This window comes from Trachypithecus francoisi, unplaced genomic scaffold, assembly GCF_009764315.1.
Source record: "Trachypithecus francoisi isolate TF-2019V2 unplaced genomic scaffold, Tfra_2.0 Lachesis_group5, whole genome shotgun sequence".
NCBI classification, from domain to species: Eukaryota; Metazoa; Chordata; class Mammalia; order Primates; family Cercopithecidae; genus Trachypithecus; species Trachypithecus francoisi.
This window is the reverse complement of record NW_022681470.1, coordinates 7987701-8009659: the sequence shown is the minus strand read 5'-3', so window position 1 is coordinate 8009659 and position 21959 is coordinate 7987701. Positions and strand designations below refer to the sequence as shown.

General features: G+C 40.4%; 1 protein-coding gene across 2 annotated transcripts in view; it reads left to right on the top strand.

Annotated features, from left to right (window-relative positions):
- FMN2 (formin 2) overlaps positions 1 to 19668 on the top strand; it is a 403023-nt gene extending 383355 nt beyond the window's left edge. For both annotated transcript variants that reach the window (XM_033196220.1, XM_033196221.1), the window contains 2 exons: positions 16833 to 16914; positions 18607 to 19668. In XM_033196220.1, coding sequence (XP_033052111.1) covers positions 16833 to 16914; positions 18607 to 18633 — 109 coding nt within the window. In that variant the 3' untranslated portion in view covers positions 18634 to 19668. The remainder of the gene's footprint in view (positions 1 to 16832; positions 16915 to 18606) is intronic.
- Positions 19669 to 21959: the final 2291 nt, after the last annotated feature.

Here is a 21959-nt window from a genome sequence, read left to right as displayed (position 1 = left end):
TTGGGGATAATTATTATAATAGATACAGTTTTATTCCTAATTTTATAGTCCAGACCCATAATCTCTTATCTACAATTTTGAGACCCAAAAACCTCAGAAACCAAAAGCTTATTCGTATTTTTGTGGCAAATTTATCTGTCAGCGAAACTCAACTTTCATGAGGCTGTGTATAGTCTTTACTCATTCTATAGTGTGAATGTTTATATACTTACAGAAATATCAATGTGTTTGATTATTCCATGTCAGACTCTTTTGATAGTGTTATGCTCCATATTCCTGTCTGAAATTAGAAACGTTCTGAATTCTTTTTTTTTTTTTTTTTAATTTGATAGGGAGTTTCGCTCTTGTTGCCCAGGCTGGAGCGCAATGGCACGATCTTGGCTCACCACAACCTCTGCCTCCCGGGTTCACGTGATTCTCCTGCCTCAGCGTCCCCAGTAGCTGGGATTACAGGCATGCGCCACCATACCCAGCTAATTTTGTATTTTTAGTAGAGATGTGGTTTCTCCATGTTGGTCAGGCTGGTCGCAAACTCCCGACTTCAGGTGACTTGCCCGCCTCAGCCTCCCAAAGTGCTGGAATCACAGGCGTGAGCCACCATGCCCAGCGGAAGAGTTCTGAATTCTAGAATCCATCTAAGCCCTAAGAATTTGGGGTAAAGGATGATAGAATGAATGGCTGGCTGACTGAACCATTTATTCACTAGCCCTCGTTCTGCTCTGTCTAGAACCACACAGATAAATCCAATCGTTTGTTCATGTAATAAATCTGATATTTAAGGTTAACTATGAAGATTCTACCAGGTTTTCTGTTGCCCTGACATAAATCCTTAGTCCTGTTCATTGTTTTGGAGTCTCTTGGACATTTCTGATTCATTTAGTTTGCCGCTCACCCTGGGCTTCATCATCTGATAGTTCAGCTGTGCCAGCGCTGGTACTATGATTTATGCAACAGATTCCACCTCTCACTTCTCACCACTTCCCAGGGTCGTCAGGCCAGACCCTTCACACCTCCTGCTCTGGGAAAAATTCTCTAAGCTGGACTACTTCAAAATCAATGTTCCCCAACCTCAGGTAGATTCTCTAAGGAATGGATATCCTGAGACAAATCCTAGGAAGCATGAGGGGAATGGGAAGTCAAGAGCATTTTCATTCCAATTTCCGTTTTCCTCTCTAATCATTCCCCATCCTGCCACCTTCCACATTCTTCAAACTGTAAGCACCACTTCCGCGTGCTTCACTACGAATGTACGACTTGTCTGCATACTTCCCTGGGGTCCTTCAGTATGTACTTACTAAGTGTCTACTCTATACCAGGCAGTGGAGCTATGAATAAAACCAAATTCCTGCCCTAGTGGAGCTTACGTTATAGAAGGGAGGTCCAGACCATCGATAAATATAGAGTGAAGCTCCAAGGAAAAACAGCAGGGCAAAGAGAAGACAGCTAGGGGAGGTGGTTCATTGTATTTCAGTTAGCCAGACAGTGCCTCTGAGAGGTGATGTCTAAGCAGGCACTCGGAGGTGAGGGGATAAGCTAGTGGATATCTGAAGAAAGAACCTTCCAGACAGATCGAGCGTCGCATGCAAAGCTCAAGGAAGGAGCATGTTTACTCAAGTGTCCAAAGTGACTGGAACAGAAGGAGTGAGAGTTGAGAGGTAAGAGAAGAATTCCAACAGGGAGCACTGGGGCCAGACTATGTAGCCTAGTGGGCCAAGTGAGGTCAGGCCTTTAAGAAGGAGGACATCAAGGAAGAACCGTGCACACTGCTGCTAGTGCTAGAGTGAGAAGGATGAGGACTGAGAACTGACCTCTGGATTTGGGATGGTGGGTGAATGAGTGATAGCCACACGAGCAGTCTCTGTTGAGTGATTAAGGACAGATTTCTGAATAACTGGGAGCCCAGGAAGCTGGCGCAGTGACTCTAGGTAACGCTCTTGAGGTGTTTGTATATGTAAAGGGTCACGATGGAAAGGAAAGCTGGCAGGAGGGAAAGGGGATTAGGGATTTGTTTTTGTGTTTACTTTTGGTGGTGTGATAAACAGCGTATCGGTCACTGGATAGAAATGATCTAGTAAAGGAAAAATTGTGACCTTTGTTCTCTCTTAATATGTGTGTTTCCTTGATTCATTCCTGACTTATATCTCCCCACATCTTATTCCTTAATTAAGCCATTCTTCCTCTTGCATAATTCCAAATTATTATGATACAAATAGCTTTGTTGTACTCTTTTATGAATTTTACAGGGAGGAAATTGCATAAACTCTCTATAAACTAATTTTTATGTTTAATAGCCCTTAAGTTCTCCCACCCCATAGCCTGACCAAAGAAGTCTTACTAAAAAAAAATAGAATACAAATGATCCATACTCATCATCCTGGCTAGAGAAGTGTCAAAAACTCCGGTGTTGTTAGAACCAATAGAGCTTAACTTTATATCTCACTGGCTGTAATACAAAACTTTTCTGAGCTATTTGAAAAAAGAAATCACTAAGATTAAGAAAATATCTTAACACAGGTGGAAATAGTAAAAAGATGTTTGCATGAAAAATGTCAAATGTAATAAACAGCACTATTCTCCGATAATAAAAGATGAGTTTGGCTGTCAAATACAATTTTATAATAGCTTTGACCATCATGTACGGCAGGAGTATTTTTTTTTTTAATTTACTATCGTTAGATTTGCGGAACCAGTGATTGTTGTTTTACTATTTTGTTAAGGAAACCTAAAACATCCTCAGAATGTACAGAAAGAATATGATCATTCTTATAGGACTGAAGGGCATATCAAGTGAGCTGCTTTGGTAAATACCATGAAAATCCAAGTCTGACATGGAATTACAATCATCTCTACTACAAGATGCAGAAGAAAACCAAACTCTTTTTTTTCTAAATCAGATATTTAAAAACATTGGTGATGGCCAATGTGATTAGAAGCTTTAAAATCCTAACATGTATATGAACAAAAATATTCCTATTTTCAGAGACTTAAACATATCATCTGAGCATTGAAAAAATCTCTTAATAGTACCTTTCAGATTTCTCATCTGTTTTCAGATCCCGTATTAAATTCCTTGTGGAAGAATAAGAAAGAAAGATACTCTAAATTTTACAGAATAGAATTCAGGCTCTTTATTTACAAAATGGAGTGTGAACCTTGCTGGTTCCTCATCTACCGCCTCAAGCAATTGTATTTTCCTTCCTTATCAACACAGACCATCACAGTTCTAGGATTTGTCTGAGATGCTAGCCACCTCTGACTGCTATTCACTGGAGACTCCTGTGATTGTGATTTAAGATTGTAGGCCAGGTGCGGTGGCTCACACCTGTAATCCCAGCACTTTGGGAGGCTGAGGCGGGCGGATCATGAGGTCAGGAGTTCGAGACCAGCCTGGCCGATATGGTGAAACCCCATCTCTACTAAAAATACAAATATTAGCTGGGTGTGGTGGCATGCACCTGTAGTTCCAGCTACTCGGGAGACTGAGGCAGAAGAATCTCTTGAACCAGGGAGGCGGAAGGTGCAGTGAGCTGGTATCATGCCACTGCACTCCAGCCTGGGTGACAGAGTGAGACTCCATCTCCAAAAAAAACAACAAGATTGTAGAGGAAGTATGCTAACTGTCCTTTCGTCTAGATTTTTTCATTTTTAGCCTTGTATGAGATTAGATCACCAAAAAACTACATGACATACTTGAAGTGTTTGTGAGCATTACTCTCCTCAGAAATGCTTTCACCAAGTTGAAGTTTCGTCTCAGTTTTTATTGAGGATTTGTGTAGGGGGAAAGAATTGGCCATTGAAAAATGTCTCTGTCTTCTACATTTTCAGATTTGTACTGACTGCAATTCACATCCTTTATTTAGACAATCATGTCAAAAATTCCTCCTAGAAATTTGAATCAGGAGAATGTGGTGGTTTTTTTGTCTTCTCCAGATGAATCTTACATGCTTTTCTTTTTGAAAGATGAACACTATAGCCCATTGTGTTTCCATGACTACTTTTGATTGAAAAGAGTTCAAAATTTGTCCAATTATTCAATAGAACTTCACCTCCGTATTTGCTAAAAGACATGCATCCACTTTTCCAGTTTCTCTTTTAAAGTATTATCTTCAGTGTTGTAAAAGATTCAGTCTTTCAGAATCAAATGATTGTAGGCCAAGCATGGTGGCTCACACCTGTGATACCAACAGTTTGAAAGGCAAAGGCGGGCATATCACCTGAGGTCAGGAGTTGGAGACCAGCCTAGGAAACATGGTGAAACAGCGTCTCTACTAAAAATACAAAACTTAGCCGGGCATGGTGGCAGGTGCCTGTGATCCCAGTTCCTTGGGAGGCTAAGGTACGAGAATCACTTAAACCCCAGTGAGCCAAGATCATGCCACTGCACTCCTGCCTGGGTGACAGAGCAAAATTCTGTCTCAAAAAAAAAGAAAAGAATCAAATTATTGTAAGTAAATAGAAACATAATAAATAAAATACATGTAAATGAATATAATTAACATAAACATATAACATATATAACATGTATTAAATATAAATGCATATATTGACATAAGCAAGAAAGTAAATAAAATACTTAAAAGATACTGATGATGACATATTTATTAAACAATGTAAATACTGTTTTTGTTTGCTTAATTTTCCCAAACTTTTTGCTACATTATGCTGCCTCCAAACAGAGGTTCTCAAAATGTTCTCCTGGGCAAACACTGTCGCCATCACCTGGGGACTTGTTAGAACTATACGTTCTTGAACTCCCACTCTGGGCCTACCGATTATGGGTGTAGAAACTAGCGATCTGTGTTGTTTTATTTTTTTTGAGACAATGTCTTGCTCTGTTGCCCAGGCTGGAGTGCAGTGGCACAATCTCGGCTCACTGCAAGCTCTGCCTCTCAGGTTCCCGCCATTCTCCTGCCTCAGCCTGCCGAGCAGCTGGGACTACAGGTGCCCGCCACCACGCCCGGCTAATGTTTTGTATTTTTGGTAGAGATGGGATTTCACTCTGTTAGCCAGAATGGTCTCAATCTCCTGACCTTGTGATCCACTCACCTCAGCCTCCCAAAGTGCTGGGATTACAGGCGTGAGCCACTGCACCCAGCCACAATCTGTGTTTTAACAAGTCTTTCAGGTGATTCCTACACACAGTGAAGTTTTAGAACCACTGTTCTGGGTCTCAGGTAATAAAAAAGTGCATACAGTTCAAACTGCAAGCTCTCCACTTACCTGCATTCCTGCCTTGTTGTTTGCCTGCCTTCCTTCTTGCATCCTGTATTCCCACTTTTTATCCTTCCTATGTATGTGCATTGTGAGAGAAAATAGTGCAATGATGAAAGCAAAAGCTCTGGAAGTACATGACGTATGTCTGGACTTGAACTACTATAAGTTGGCCACAAATTAGTGTGTGATCCTGAACAGGTAATTTGACCATTTTAAGTGTCAGTTGCATCATCTGTAAACGTTGGATAACAACAGTATCTACCTTAGGGGATTATTGCAAAATTAAAGGAGATGGTATCTGTAAGCTCTCTTGCTTCCACCTTTGACCCATTGTAAGGTCTTAGTGTTAGCTGCTAATGTGATGAGCCAGCTGCTGTGCTGGGCGTGGAATGGAGGGAGAAAGGGCACTCTTTGCCTTAAGGATGCTTACATTACAGTGGCTTTTAAGATGCTTATTCTGTGGGTGCTTTCTAAAGGGAAATGGATATTGAATTTGGGAAATAAATTGCAAGTCATCTATTCAGATCTACTTTCCACTGTAGGAATATCATTTTCATAGTAATAATGACTAGACATTTAAGCCCACGATTTTGTCCTCTTTTTAGTGCTAGTGTGATATGGAGAGTGTGGACTCTGGAGTTAACCACATCTGGGTTCTCTTTTTCATTCTTCTATTGAGTGACCTCAAGAGCCTCTCCGATCCCCAGGCTGCTCATCTCTAAAACAGGATGGTGGCATCACTCACGTTTGGTCACAAGGTGGTCAAATGAGATGGTACACATGATGTACCCACTGTCTCTGGCACACCACCGCCCCACTGTAAATAGTCATTGTCTTCAAATAAAAAAGCAACCCAGGCCTTTTTTGGGGTATCTATGAATACTAGGACAGCTTTCCCTGTTCTCAGATGAAAACAATATCTGTACAAATTTTACCAGTTGATTATGCTTCAACCCTCCTCAATGAGACACTCTTTAAGAAAAGGAACATAACTGTATATAAAGTCAATCTGTTATCTTCTTTGAGCATGTTTGTTCATTGTAAATTCATCTAAGTACCCTCTCGTGTAGCCATCATTTCTCTATCTGGTCCACAGACATCCCATGAGAGATTCTTTAAATGATTTTTTGGAATGAAAATATATTACATGAATGTCTCCTAACCTGGGAGTTAGTGAGGCTAGGTTGACATGATTTCTTGTTGAATCCTTACAGTCTCCTAATGGTCATATATTGAAGACATTAGTTCTTCTATAAGATGGAAGAAAACATAATGCCCTAAATATTTTGTAACTTTAAATTTTATGTACATTCATTCAAACTAAATTGTTATTTATAGATGAAATTATAGCAGCAAATCAGTAAACTCAACGGTCAAGTCCAATAAAATCCTTAGTAGTTTACTCAAAATGTGAATTGGACATGCAGACACGTCATTGAAGGGTTCACCGGAAGAAGGAGGCAAAAAACAAGAGATTTCGATCTAAGCCTAGCTGTTTACCAGAATTTTATCTCTGTGATTTTTTAAGCTTAATCATCATTTTACTGTTATCATCATCCATTAATTTAGTCAGCTATTTTTAAACATCTAGTGAATACCTGCCTGTATGAGCTTTAATGTAATGCTCTGGAAATATAAAGATGACTATACATGACTCCTCAACTCAAGGATCTTACTATTTAGCACAGTAAAGAGACAGATAAATAGTCAGAAGTCATCCTGAAATTGAAAATCTGGGCGGGGGGGGAAGTATGTGAGAGCTTAGAGGATTACGTAAATAAGCTTGCCTGGAGGGTCAGACATGTTTCCTATAGGAAGCTAATTTTGAGCTTAACCCGAAAGGCCTCATGGGAGAGCACAGGAAAAGGAAAAATGAACAGGCAGTCCCAGGGGAACAGATTCGCAAAGACGTCCCATAGGAGTTGGGGGTGCTTCTGTATTGCTGGAGCCCAGGGAACATTGCAGAGAATAAGGGGAGATTAGGTGAGGTGGAGCCAGACGGCAAATGGCCTCGCAGACCTCGCTGAGGAACTTAACAATTTTTGCTTGGCAAATGAGTAAGTAGCTCAGATGATTCCTGTGTTTGTAAAGGATGGATTAGATTTCAGAAGTGGAGGCCAGTCTGCAGGGTACGGCACTGGTTCGGGGGACATGAGAAGCTTGAAAAACAGGGACAGTGGAATTAGAAAGGTTGAGACAGATTTTAATGCCATTACTGAAAAATAATTAACAGAACTTGTTAACTATTTGCGTATGCATAGAAGGGGTGGGGAAGAGGGAGAGAAAAGATTCAGAGGTTTATCAAGGAACTGGATGGATGGCTTTGACTGGTTATGCTCTTAACCAAGGCCCAGGTGCGTGAGAGGGAGGAGAATGTCCTCTAGAACCTGGAGCTTAGGAGAAAGGTCAAGGCTAGAGGACTGGAGCTCAAAGTCGTCACCGCAGAAGTGGTAGTTAGAATTACAAAGTGGAAAATTCCTACAGATACTATGGAGTCCAGATTAGAGTCCTGGAGGGAAAGGATAACATTTGAAAGGAAGCTTAATAAATGAGCAACAGAAGCAATTAAGGAAACATGTCCAGAAAGATCGCTGGAGAACTCCGAAGTTCTCTGAAAACTGAAGGATAAGCGAGTTGTCAAGAATTAGGGACCAGTGGCCAGGCCTGGTGGCTCACGCCTATAATCCCAGGATTTTGGGAGGCTGAGGTGGGCAGCTCACCTGAGGCCAGGAGTTCGAGACCAGCCTGACCAACATGGTGAAACCCCATCTCTACTTAAAACACAAAAATTAACTGGGCATGGTGGGGTGCACCTGTAATCCCAGCTACTTGGGAGGCTGAGGCACGAGAATCACTTGAACCCGGGAGGCAGAGGTTGTAGTGAGCTGAAATCATGCCACTGTACTCCAGCCCGGGTGACAGAGGGATACTCCATTGAAAAATAAAAATTAAAAATTAGGGATTAGGGACTAGTAAACCATTTCAGAGTCATGAGCATGGTGGAGAGTAAAGACTAGAAAGCAACAAGTAGATTTGCCACTTAAAGGAGGATTGGTGGCTTTTTGTGACTAGACATAGAAAGAGGCAGATGTATGTGATGATTTGTATGTGTGTACAATTTATTTGTTTTGTTGGTTTTAAAATGAGTGCACAGCAGCATTCATCCACACCCATCATTACTAATCTATAGCCATTCTAAAATTATGGGGGAAGGTTCTTCCTTTCTGAGGGAGCTCACCCACGTGTCACAATGTTCTGCATCTTATAGAATCTTAGACAGTCATCAAAGAGATTCAGCCCACAGGGAATTAATGTGATTGGTCGAATGTGTTTTCTTGTGAGTAAATGATCCTCTCAGCTGTTTTCACCCACATATACCCCACAAAAAAATGGTTTGAGGAAACACAGATACACAGAATATCTGTGCATTAATTTTATGTTCATGGGAGGAATACATGTGTGGTTTTTGGAATGTAAGTATAGATACTTATCTAGTTGTCAAGGAGTCCTAGAGTTTGGACTGTGAATATTCTGTAAAATTCAGCTCCTATTGTTGATAAAAGTGGCAGGCTTGCTGCATGTGTTACTGTGAAGGGAGGGGAGTACGATGTCTGTAAGGCATCCATGCTGGCCCCGGCCCCCCAGGGAGCTGGGGCAGACCCCTCTGGACCCCACAGCACGGTGTCTTACTTCTGCACTGTCCATTACTGAGCCACTTAGTCCCTCCAGGGCTGACACTTGCATGAAGCAGCTCAAAGATGGGTTTTTTTTGTTTTGTTTTTTTTGAGACAGAGTCTTGCTGTGTCACCCAGGCTGGAGTGGCATGATCTTGGCTCACTGCAGACTCCGCCTCCCAGGTTCGAGCGATTCTCCTGCCTCAGCCTCCAGAGTAGCTGGGATTACAGGCGCCCACCACTGTGCCTGACTAATTTTTGTATTTTTTAGTAGACGGGGTTTCACCATCTTGGCCAGGCTGGTCTCGAACTCCTGACCTCATGATCCACCCGCCTCGGCCTCCCAAAGTGCTGGGATTACAGGTGTGAGCCACCGTGCCCGGCCCAAAGATGTTCTTAAAGCTTGATTTGCTTTGTGTTAGGAACTACTTTGTGCTCATTCAAGTTGTGATTCCTAATCATTTGGGGTGCAAGCGCAGTGTTTTCTCTGAGAAAGTCAGAGATTCTCAGTGATGAAATTTATAAATAGGTGCCTGAGGAAGCCTTGTAAGTTTTTTTTACTTGAGATAATGATAAGTGACTTGGGGTTGATTGTTTCCAGTATATCTCGGGTTTTGTGGTTCTGTACGAGTATATTTTAAGTCACTGAGGTTATAAAAGAGAGAACAGAGAGCTAGGAATAAACTTCCCCAAATCACCTTTAATTCCAACAGACATCAAATAAACTTCCCCAGATCACCTTAATTCCACAAGACATCTAAGAGTTTTGTCTTTACCTGGAGAGAAAGACCGACAGCTCCTAAGTTGACTCTTCTAATCAGCCTTTGTCTACAATCTTCACCACCTCTGTCTCTCCTCCCCACACACTCCCCTCCTTATGCCTTCCCTCGGGGTGTGTGTGTGTGTGTGTGTGTGTGTGTCTCTTTTTTTCTCTCCCTCTACTTTTGGGTAAAAAACTTTAAATTTGTTAGCAGACCCAATGGTGTTATGTTTTAGTAAAGAGCATTGTGAACTGGTAGTAATGATCATTATATCTGCTTTTAGTTTACTGTTAGCAGATCCATCTCTGCTCTATCAGGACCTCAGACCTGTGACATCGCAGCTCCACGTTGCACTTAACCTCTCCTAGGCTGGGAGATTCCACTGGTGAGCAGGGGCTACTTCCAGCAAGCCAAACTGCAGCCAGCAGGAAATGAAACCGTCTGCCACAGATACTTATTTAAACCAGGTTATTAATGTTTAGTGGCAGAAAAGTGGCTCCCTTTCTCATTCGATTGAGTGATGAAAGCATGTCTGTTTCCTTGATAAGACTGTGGCCAGTTTGGCGTTCGGTCTGAAAGGTGGGTGAAGATATTCTGCCTGCAGAGCGGGCTGCAGGGATGTCTGGTTTCTTTTCTCTGTATCTGTGCCAGAGTGCATCTCCCTTCTTCATCTCACAAACTGGTTTTAAACTTAATCACACTGAACTTTGTGTATATGTTTGCCTGACAATAAACGGGTCTGGGGTTAGGTAGGGAGAGTGTAGAGAAAAATACATCTTTATTAGGAGAGAAATGAGAAGCCACTGTCATTGTTTAAAATAACCCTTAGTGTAAATGAGCCCAGTTAGAGTGAGGCCAAAATGGGAGAAACTTTTCTTTGGTTTTGAAAAATACCACAATAAAAATAATAGGAATGTAAAACGAGTTTTAACAAATTCTGTGATAAAAAGTAATTTTTATTCTCTCACATATTCCTCTCTGATATTACAAACTTTAAAAATATTCTAATTTCCCTAGACTCAAGTTTTTCTTTGCATAAGAACTTTTATGCTTAACGCCCTAACCAAGTGAAACTGTTACCACTTAGAATGTTTACTTGTAAGGAATAAAAATTCGTATAGATGTTTCAAAATTTATTGAGCTTCTCTGTCAGTTCGATTTACAACTTTATTTTTGGAAAATAAATTTAGTGTAAAGATGTTTTTAAAGGTAAATTTGAGCTTAAGTTTTACTAATTAAAGATGTTTTATTTTCACATGGTCCTTTTTGCCCAAGACCTAGAAAACAGTTTCAACTGAGAAATAACTTTATAGTCACATTCCTCACCAAATGCTTCCCACCTCCCAGAGGTAGTTCTCTGTAGCATCGCAACTCTGTCCCTACCAACTAACAGTATCACACATTTTTACCTTGATAAGCTTGAATTTCAGGTTTTATATTCATTCCAGCATTACTCTATCTTTATGGGAACCTGCTGAATAAGCCGATTGGATGATACAATATCTTAGAATCATATATTCTTTGAAATGTGGAGCCGTGATTCGCTGCCTGTCTATAAGTCAGACTTTGGGGCTTCCCTAACCTTCTAGACGCTACTGTGAACACTGAAGTATATGGAGCTGGGGGCTGGGGAGAAGCCTGCGACAACTAAAATTACTGCCTGCAAGTCCAGGAACTCCGTTCGTTTTGTTAGAAACAAACTCGGAGTGTTACTGCTCTAATTTGAGGCACCGTTTAACTTAGTTATCTGGCTTTCTCTAGAGAAGACAGAGATTGTGAAAAGGAGATAGAGTTTCTGCTTAAGGTAGGCATGCTGGCTCTATTGAGAAGTGATCACAGCCTATCATCTTAAGAAGAAACAGAAGACATAAAAAGTGCAAACAAAGCCAGCAAAGTACAGTGTTGGATTAGGGCCTGGGCAGGCTGCCTTACATATCTCAGGAGGCCTTAGTCCTTAGCAGGGTGGCCCTGTATTAAAGCACATTACAACAGTGACGTGTCCAATGATGAACGTGGGCCATCAACTAAAAGTTAAATCATTCCATTTCTTTTGTTTGTTTGTTTTTGTTTTTGAGACAGAGTCCCATTCTGTTGCCCAAGCTGGAGTGCAGTGGCATGATCTCGGCTCTCTGCAACCTCTGCCTCCCGGATTCAAGCAATTCTCCTGCCTCAGCCTCCCGAGTAGCTGGGATTACAGGCACCCACCACCACACCCGGCTAATTTTTGTATTTTTAGTAGAGACGGGGTTTCACCATGTTGGCCAGGCTGGTCTCAAACTCCTGACCTCATGATCCACCCTCCTTGGCCTCCCAAAGTGCTAGGATTACAGGCGTGAGCCACCACACCAGGCCTTCCATTTCTTTAAGAGAGCGAAAAGTTGAATTTGTTTCAAGAAAGAGTATTCCAAATTGGTTATAGAAAGATAGGTCCGTAAAGGGGCAAGTTTCCGTTATCTGGGAATTACACATTCATTGAATAATCTCACTGTTTCTGAGCGTTGCTACGAGGAAAGTTTGCTTCGAGATGAATTTATTTTACTCATGTTGGTCACCTCTGTTTGCCAAACCTGATTCCATATGCTCTTTGGTTATTTCCCATAATTAAATTCTCCCTTAAAAGATACAGAATGCCTCATGTTATTTCATGACTCTTGGTCCTCCATGTAAGGGGTGAGGACTTGCCTTTGAAATTTATTCAGCATAGTTTTGTTTCTGAAGTTTCATAGACAATAAAAGATATAGTAAAATATTAAAATAAACATCAAGTTTTATAGACATTATCTACCATTTAGTATCCATCTCTTCCATCTAAAAGATAATGCTACATTTCCTGTTTTCTAGTCTCTGTGTTGTTGTTTGATTTTTTTCCCAAAGTCACTAAAAATGATGAATGAAGTTTCTTTTCATTATCATTTTGCTCATGTTTTCCTTCTGTTATCTGGGTTGCTAATTAGAAGTTGCAACTGTTAAAACAAGCCTATCACAGATGTCATCTTAAAATTTTTACTTCCCTTTTTAGTTCTCGTATAGGGTGAAATCTTGATTCACAAATGCCCTGTCAGTCCCCCTTTGTGTGAATGCCTCCACTAAAATATATATATACACACACGTATATATATACACACACACATACATATGTGTATATATGTATCTTCATGAATCATGCACAGGGCTGTGTCTCTGGACAGCATCCATAGACCCCCACCAGGCTTAGAAGTTAAACTGTAGTGCGGACAGTTTGGAAGCCTTTTGACCATCTTCTTCAGCCCTGCTCTTGTCTCCTGTCTCAGTATACACTTCCCTCTTCATGGTGATTGCTTTCTCATTCTACAAATGAGGTATTGTCCCTCTTTTCACTTTCTCCTCCTTCCCAAACAGGACATATTGGTCATTTTAAGTTATTGTTTGAAATGTTATCTCCACCATGCCTTTTCACTTAAAGCCTTTCAGGTCTAGTTGTGACACAAACATCTTTTTTCTACTTAGTTTAGGAAATGTTGGGCATCACTGAATGAGGAGTGAGGCAGGAGAGAAAGAGGATGGACCACGTACAAACAGTTACTCAATAGACTCAGAATGGCAGCTGATGAAATCTGCCGCCGTAAACCAAATGGAGAGCCCAAGTAGGAAGATGCGAATGTTGGCAGCTGGCTCAGGCTGTCTTTATACTGACGTCTCCCTCATTATTTTTCTTATTTCTGCCAACTCTGGCAACACATTCGACCTCGAGGGACGCATTCTTTTTTCCTGCCGAAAGTGTGGAAAAATGTCTTGTTGTCAGAGCTTTGTTGAAATAAAATTGGCTTTTGAAAGCAGCAACATTTGCTAGGAAGCTTAGGAGGAGTGAGACTAGGGAGCACGTTGATGTGGTTTGGGTTTGCGATCGGGTACAACAGCGGGGACTGAGGAAGTGCCGTTGTTCTGGGGGTCTGTCTGGCAGCACCACTGGGGCTTCAGGGAGTGTGAATGCCTCAGTTCCAGGGCATCGTTTCTCAGGGTGGTCCTTACAGGCCAGCTACACCGGGTTCTGCTGGGTGCTGCTTCTGAAAGCATCCCAGAATGACTAAATCAGAATAGCTAAGAATTGGCCTGGAGAGCTGCATTTTAACAAATTCACCATGAATCTCCCGCTCCGAATTTAGAAGAGGAACTATATTCAAGGCTCTGGGACTCAGTTTACCAGCTGCCCAGGCCATTTTTGTGTGCATAACCAGAGGCGCTTAGGGTGAGGTGACTGACTCATCCTAATCACACACATAAGAAACCGAGGCATAAACCGGAAAACCAATCGGAACTTTTGCCTGCATACAGGAATCCTATGGCAGCAGAAGGGAGAACTGTTCATAGTTCTTGAAGCTCAGTTTCGTGTTTCTTGACTCTTACTCAACCTTTATATGTTATTCTTTCGTGTTCAATCCATTTTCAATCCATTTTCCTTTTCCAAGAGAAGTATGAACGATTAAGGCTCGGCAGTCAGCTTGCTCCAGAAAGATCTCCGTAACCCCTGCCTACCCACCCAGGATCCTCCTCCAGGACACAGTTGTACCTTATAGGAACCTAGGTGGTTGCTCTTAATGCAACATTGCCATTTAGTTGCTCATGAGTGTCTTCCTCCAAGTAGACATTGATATAGTAGACATATCCTACTAGATCATTGTGCCTGTAATATTGAGCTGTGCCTAGTGCTGGACCTGGAGTTAATGCTTCAGAAATGACTGAAAAATGAATGGATGAGCTGAAAGATCTCTTGAGGCCTCTGACGTACATTCCCCTCAATTTTTGTGGTCTCTGCCACAAGGAATGACGGGATGTTTTTGTGTAAAATTTAAAATGTTTATATTAGACTCAGCTTCTTGTGATCCTTACAAAAATGTGTTTTGGGAACAAAATAAATAGGATTGGGAGAAAATTAAGATGCTTTGAGGATCTAAATACTTGTAAAGTACATTTTATTTGAAAGCCACGAAATGCTTTAAAAAGCTCCAAGTAAATGTAAGAGGAGATCCACTGGATTTTGGCTAAGTACTGGAAAAAAAAAAAAAAAAAAAAAAAACAGTTTCCTTAATTCCCTATCCAAATACTTCAACTTAAATTTACTGGTAGCTGTTTCAGAGGAAGATGAGGACGCTGCAATCCTTAGTTTGTTATAAAGAAAATATTTTTATCTTCAAATGTTTAGAGGAAGGATTAAAGACAATTTATGACTTGAGTGAAAAGTAATAAAAGTGGTAACAATGAAGTATCTTCTAAGTTGTCATCGTTTTCTGGAATTACTAACAATATCAACCAGGCAGGCATTTCATATCTGAAAGGAATTACTTTCATTTGTCATGCTTTAATATAAACTATAACATCAATCTTACAGCTGCAATACTGAGTTGTTTGTTTCATTCTATTGTTTAAAAAGAGGAATTGATTTAGTTGTAAAGGAGATGAATTCTGTCATTAGATCTTTTGCCACAGGGATCAAGAAATATATTTATAATTCACTTCTTTCAGGAAATTAGGCTGTGATGTCTATATGAAATGCATTTTATTAAGATCAAGGCATAGCTTTTTTGGTTTCTCCAGAAATAATTCATTTTTAATTCCCAAGGAAAAATCACAGTAATAAAAAATAAGTTTTACCTGATAGATTATCTTCCTTGTCATAGCTCTCTTTTTTATTTAAAAAAAAAAACCCAGTTTATAGATTTCTATTTGTTTAATTAAAACAATAATAAATTGTATAGCCTTTTACAGTACATAGAGAACTTTTTAAATAAAATTTTACTCAGTCCTTGCAACTCTGTGCAGTGATAATGAAGATAATTTAATATATAATGAAGGCTTTTCACTCTTTGAGGGAATAGTGAGGTTCAGGGGTACAAGAACACTACCAGTGTCAAAGAGCAGAGCCAGAAATTCATACAGGACTTCGCTCCAAATAGCATCTTCTTTTAACTATACCTCTGGTCAGTTCAGTGTTATTTTCCTTGTCATATATGCTTAAGGAGAAATATGATTAACATCAAAATGTTATTACTGCTCACTCTCTGTTTTGTCGTCAATTAAATGATTGGTTCCCATGCTAGATGACGCTCAGTTTTTAGAGACGGCTCAAGTATTTATTGCAAGTGATTTTTATGCTTGAGTGTGTGTGGTATAGGAAGTTAATCTGAGAAAATTTTAAGTAAGCATGGCATGTACATTTTTTTTTTTTTTTGAGACGGAGTCTCGCTCTGTTGCCCAGGCTGGAGTGCAGTGGTGCGATCTCAGCTCACTGCAAGCTCCACCTCCTGGGTTCATGCCATTCTCCTGCCTCGGTCTCCCGAGTAGCTGGGACGACAGGTGCCCACCACCATGCCCAGCTAATTTTTTTGTATTTTTTTTTTAGTAGAGACGGGGTTTCACCATGTTAGCCAGGATGGTCTTGATCTCCTGACCTCGTGATCCGCCCTCCTCAGCCTCCCAAAGTGCTGGGATTATAGGCTGCTGTGCCCAGCCGTCATGTAAATTTTTATGTGACACTGGTTTTTTTGGTGGAGGGAGGCGGGGGAGAGAGTCTCACTGTTGCCCAGGCTAGAGTACAGAGGCGCTGATCACAGCTCACTGCAGGGCATGCACCACCATGCCCGGCTAAGTTTTTATATTTTTTGTGGAGTCAGGGACTCACTCTGTTGCCCGTGCTGGTCTCGAACTCCTGGGCTCAAGCAGTTCACCCGCCTTGGCATCCTAAAGTGCTGGGACTACAGGCATGAGCCACTGTGCCCTGGCCGTGATACTCTTTAATTATTCTAATGCTTCTAACTTATATCATGGTGCCAATCCTGTTTATGTAACAGAATCAATCTCATACTGTCAGCTGACAATGAGGGGTATTTCATTATTTACTTGTGTATAAGATTCCTTTTATATAGGATGAAATGCATACACACTCTGCATAGAAATTCTGATGTGTTTATGTATTACTCCATTCAATCATACTATGATTCCAAGTTAAGAACTCCTAGATACATGAGCCTCTGTAGCTGTAGCAGTTTAGGCTTTCAATTCAAATGTCAGATAACATTCTTCTATGTATTATATTATTTTCTGCAATAATTCAAATCTTTATTGAGTTGAGGTTTACTCACTTACTATAAGGTAGAATGAGGCGATCTAAGTAGGTTTTGCTTAAATACATGTGTCTTCTTCCCATCAGAGTAAAAGAAGCCGAGGAGGTGTGTAGACAGAAGAAGGGAAAATCACTTTATAAAATAAAACCAAGACATGACTCTGGAATTGTAAGTATTTCACTTTACTGATTTTTAACTTGTTATTTTCTTTGGCTTTTAAAATCCTATTTTCATAATATATACAAACTCATAAAATTTTAATTATTTTTCTACTAAGTGTGCATAAATAAGGAGCTTCTGACTTCAAGAATCTCCTTTTTCTTATGCCTTTAATCAGGCCCAGAAGGCTAGGAGTCTTGATATTCATTATTCAAAACTTAAGAATTAGGCTGGGGGTGGTGGCTCACGCCTGTAATTCCAGCACTTTGGGAGGCCGAGGTGGGCGGGTCATGAGGTCAGGAGATCAAGGCCATCCTGCCCAACATGATGAAACCCTGTCTCTACTAAAATACAAAAAATTAGCCGGGCATGGTGGTATGTGCCTGTAATCCCAGCTACTCGGGAAGCTGAGGCAGAGGAATCGCTTGAACCTGGGAGGTAGAGGTTGCAATGAGCCGAGATTGTGTCACTGCACTCCAGCCTGGCGACAGAGTGAGACTTTGTCTCAAAAAAAAAAAAAAAAGTTAAGATAAATCTACTGAATCTACTGAGGGTGTGCATTTATGTGGATATGTGCACGTTGGCAGGGGCAGGGTGGGGAGACCACCTTTCACTTTCTTTATTACACACAGATCACGGCACAGGCTGTATTTGAGCCACGAATGATCATTATAGTTGGATTAGCTCCACTGGGATCTGAAACTTGCTAGGAAGTGCCAAGAGCAGTGTGACGCTTTGTGCAGGGTGCCCAGGGTGCCCAGACCCCGTTTATATCCACAGATGGCCCGGCAGGGTTGGCTGCTGGACAGTGGTCAGTCCAGAGACGGAGTTTAACAAGCTCATTTAAGTTTCGTGCTGACCCATTCCCCGCTTTAAAACAAAATGCCAGCTTGTCCACCCTGGGAGGGAAGGGCTTGGATAAAATGACAAGACTTTTCCTGTGATACTGAGGATGTTTTGTTGACTGTTTTGAGGATTATCACTTGGTACCACAGTGTAGGTAAATGATGCTGTTTTAAATGAAAAGTTGAGTTAAGCCTTAAGGTAGGACCGTTCTAAATTGAATTAGTCTAATGTAGTCTAAAGGGAAAAGACATTAAAATCATATCCCAAGTTGGGATATGATGAAATAGCCCATTTTTTTAAGTTAGGAATTATATCTTCATTTAGAAGCAATGATCCCTTCAGTTTCTCTGTATCAAAATGATCTTATCTAATGATAACTACTGTATGATAGTTCAGCTTATTTTCTGCTCTGTCTGATGATTCAATCTTGTAATTGTATTGAATGAGGAGGAATGGTTGCTTATTAGTTAACCTCAATCCTGCTATTGTAAGTACAGAAGATGATCAGAGAACATTTACCATGAAGTGAAGCAGCTACTCCAGTTTTCACATGTATGTATTTGCATGTAGGATTGAGGATGAGAATGGTGGGTTTGACACTCTTTCGTATTGGTTAGAAGTGAAATTTTTAAAACTTTTTTTTCTCAAAAGAATTTGGCGATTTGTCTTGAAAAAAGTGGTCAAAGATAACACAGATCCCACTTATATTTTTTTCCTTTATGGATTGGTAGACCTTTAACCTTGTCCCACAGAATTTGATCCAAATAAAAAGGTCCTTTTTAGGCTACTCTAAACTCCTCCCATTTTTAAAAGTTCTTTCTAACTATAACTTTTATCTGGTGTATTTGTTTTCAGAAAGCAAAGATAAGCATGAAAACTTGAACAATGAAAAGCAGAATGAAAATGAGTCACTGCAACGACTTTCACAAAATTCAGCTGCCCTGAGGGTGGGAAGGAAACTACCGTCACTCTGCTCATGTTTCTTCTTGACCTCTTGCATAATCTTTTTGTTTTCTAGACAGTTCACTAATTGTTAAATTTTACTGTATATTCATATAAAAATACAAAAGTACTAGACCAGTGGAGAATTTGACACCTTTTCTTTTTGTAAAAGTTTATGGTATTATACCGGTAGACCAAAACGGCATGTATAAGAGGCAGTATCTGCACTAATTCTGAACATGCTAAACATTAACTAAAATTCACTGTTGTGAGAATGTTCCTCATCACAGCAAAAACACTTTCCTTTCTACTGACAACCAGTCCACATCACAGCATTTAGACATATGGGTAAAATGTTATTTCTAGTGAATTGTTTGTACCAGTTCCATGTCTACATGTAAATTTTCTATTTTAAAATTTGAGTACCATTTATAATCAGTGCTTTCCAAACTCTTGGGTTGCTCTCCATAGCTATATATTTGTGAAAGAAGATGGTCATTTTTTTACTGAAGTCATACAAGGACTTGAGTCAGCTCATAATGCAAAACGTGATGGTTTTGTATGAGCTGGGTTTTGGTTTTTTTTTCCACTACTTCTAATGATCTTCATTGCAAGTTACAGTTATGGATAAAGGGGAGAATTTATTGCTCTTGCAAACCAATTATGGAAAGCAACTTAAGAAAAACAATGTTCTAAATCATAATTGTTTGTATTTATGTAAAGTATGGTCTCTTACTTTTTAGTTTGTAGTTTAAGTGCAAAGACACAGTAGTGGTTTTTCTCCTGTTGTTTTGTAGTCTTCCTGTCCCCTTCAGTTCCTCCCGTGTGTATATTACCATTCTCCAATGAAATAATACGGCATTTAACAAAGGTCGCTATGTGCAATACTGTATTTAGTGTTTCTATTTCAATTTTTCTAGGATGTTAATTTATATGAAAATAAAATGAATAATAAAAGAATAAAGATACTTGCAAGATACAGCTGTCGTATTTAACATGGGGTGGGGAATAAGAGAAGGAGGGAAAGTAAGTTAGGCATGCCGCCTGTTCACCTGCACAAAAAGAAAAGAAATAAATGTGCCTACAGTTTCAGGGACTTAAGAACTTAAAGCCCATCAGTGACACCTAAGTAAGAAATTCTGATAAAATATTTGTTCCTTTGTGGCTTGAACTAGGATCTCTTCCCTGATCTCCCAAAGACCTTCTGGTCGTTTTCAATCGGATGCCTCACCATGCCTTAAAATTCCTCATGTGTGAATTGAAACTCAGCTTGTCCTCTTCTCCCTCCATGCCTGCTCGTCCTGGTGTATTATCTATCTCAGTGAACAAAGCCACCGCTGTTCATTCAGAAACCCAAGTTCGTCTTTTGACATGTTACTTATCACAAATGCATACATTTGTCTCTGTCTTTTCTATTAAAGTCCTAGTTCAGAACCCTCATTAATTTCTTTATTAACCTACTCATTGTTCTCATCTTCCAAGATTTGCCCTGCAACATATTTTTAAAATTTGAATCTACCTTTTTCTAAAATACAAATCTGCTCATCTGAATTTCCTACTTGAAGCATTTTAGTGGCCACATACGCTAAGATATGTGGCCTCAAAATATTATCTAAGTCTTTAATGTGGCTGACAGAGTCCTAAGTGGTGCCTACTTACCTTTTGAGTTTAGTGTCTTGACTTAAGCTCTCTTGAATTCCAGCCTCCAGCCAAACTAAAATACCTCTAGACTAATTTCCTCTCATCTATATGTCTTTCCGCATGTTTTCCCTCAGCTTGAAACATTCTCAGCATCTCATGGGTTCACTAATAATTGTATCTGAGTTTAGAAAGCATTTGTTCCAGGATATCTCTTGTCACTGGTCTCCCTGTCTCCTAGTGTGTGACAGACTCACTACATATTTACTGATGAAGGCACAATAGGAGTGTTAACCAGGCCAGATGCTTCTGGGTACAAGCAGGTTGAAAATGGAATGAGGTCCCTTGTTTGCTGAAAAAGGGTAGTGGTAAAAACTAAGGATAGTGTTAAGGAAGTAGAAAAGGGAGGTTCAATACAGATAATTATAATGAAGACATTTCGGTAGCTCCACGCTTGGAAGACTTTTCTGTCGTTCAAGAAACACGGTGCTGTGAGTTAAGACTTCGGATTTTTCCTGTTTCCAAGTAAAAAATAAGATGAAATATATTTTCAAAAGTATAGATGGAGGGTCGGAGGTGGGGGTTGCAAGAGAGTGCATGAACAAGAGGAATCTCTATGGAGTAAAGACAAGTGATCATGCCCCGTTTGTAGAGGGAAACCAAGCCAGGATCACTACCAGAGATGTGGGGCTTACCTACCAGTGAGAATTCACTGAAAACAGCTGCAGACGAGGCCACAGGATATGGCAAACACTAGCCAGCCAGACACATTGTAGCAGGAGAAAGCAGACTGCACTGGGCCAGCTAACTTCTAAGCCATGACTGTACCTGCAGTGTCTCTAATGTCACTGACACACAGCTCAGTGCCACCAAGAAAGCCGGGTTCTGGACTAGAAATGGGTGGATGCAATGGAAAATGACCAGATACAGAGAGAGAAGAGGAAAAAGAATGTGAGCACTCTCTCAAGACACCTCTGCAAAACACATCCAAAGCACAGGAGGAAAATTCTCAAGGAGAAAGAAGAAAACAACTCAATAAACAGCAAAATGAATTCACCTTTAAAATGCAAACAACAGGGCAAAACTTAAATAATAATTAGAATCTGTAGGCCAGGCGTGGTGGCTCACGCCTATAATCCCAGCACTCTGGGAAGGTGAGGCAAGTGGATTATGAGGTCACGAGTTCAAGAGCAGCCCAGCCAAGATAGTGAAACCCCATCTCTACTAAACAAAAATACAAAAATTAGCCGGGCATGGTGGCAGGCACCTGTAATCCCAGCTACTCGCGAGGCTGAGGCAGGAGAATTGCTTGAACCCAGGAGGTGGAGGTTGCAATGATCCAAGATCGTGCCACTGCACTCTAGCCTGGGCAACAGAACAAGACCCGGTCTCAAAAAAAAAAAAAAAAAAAAATCTGCAAAGGAACCTGAAGTATATAATCATTGAGACAGAAAAAATAAAATAGAAGCTGAATGAATTCTAGATTGGCACGAATTAAGTGACAAATGATTTGGAAGGTAGCACCAATCAATTCAGTGAGATCACGCAGCAGAGAGAGAAAATATTTGTAAATGTGTAAGAGAAGTTAAAAGAGATACAGGATAAACTGAGAGACTCCAGTTAAAGAG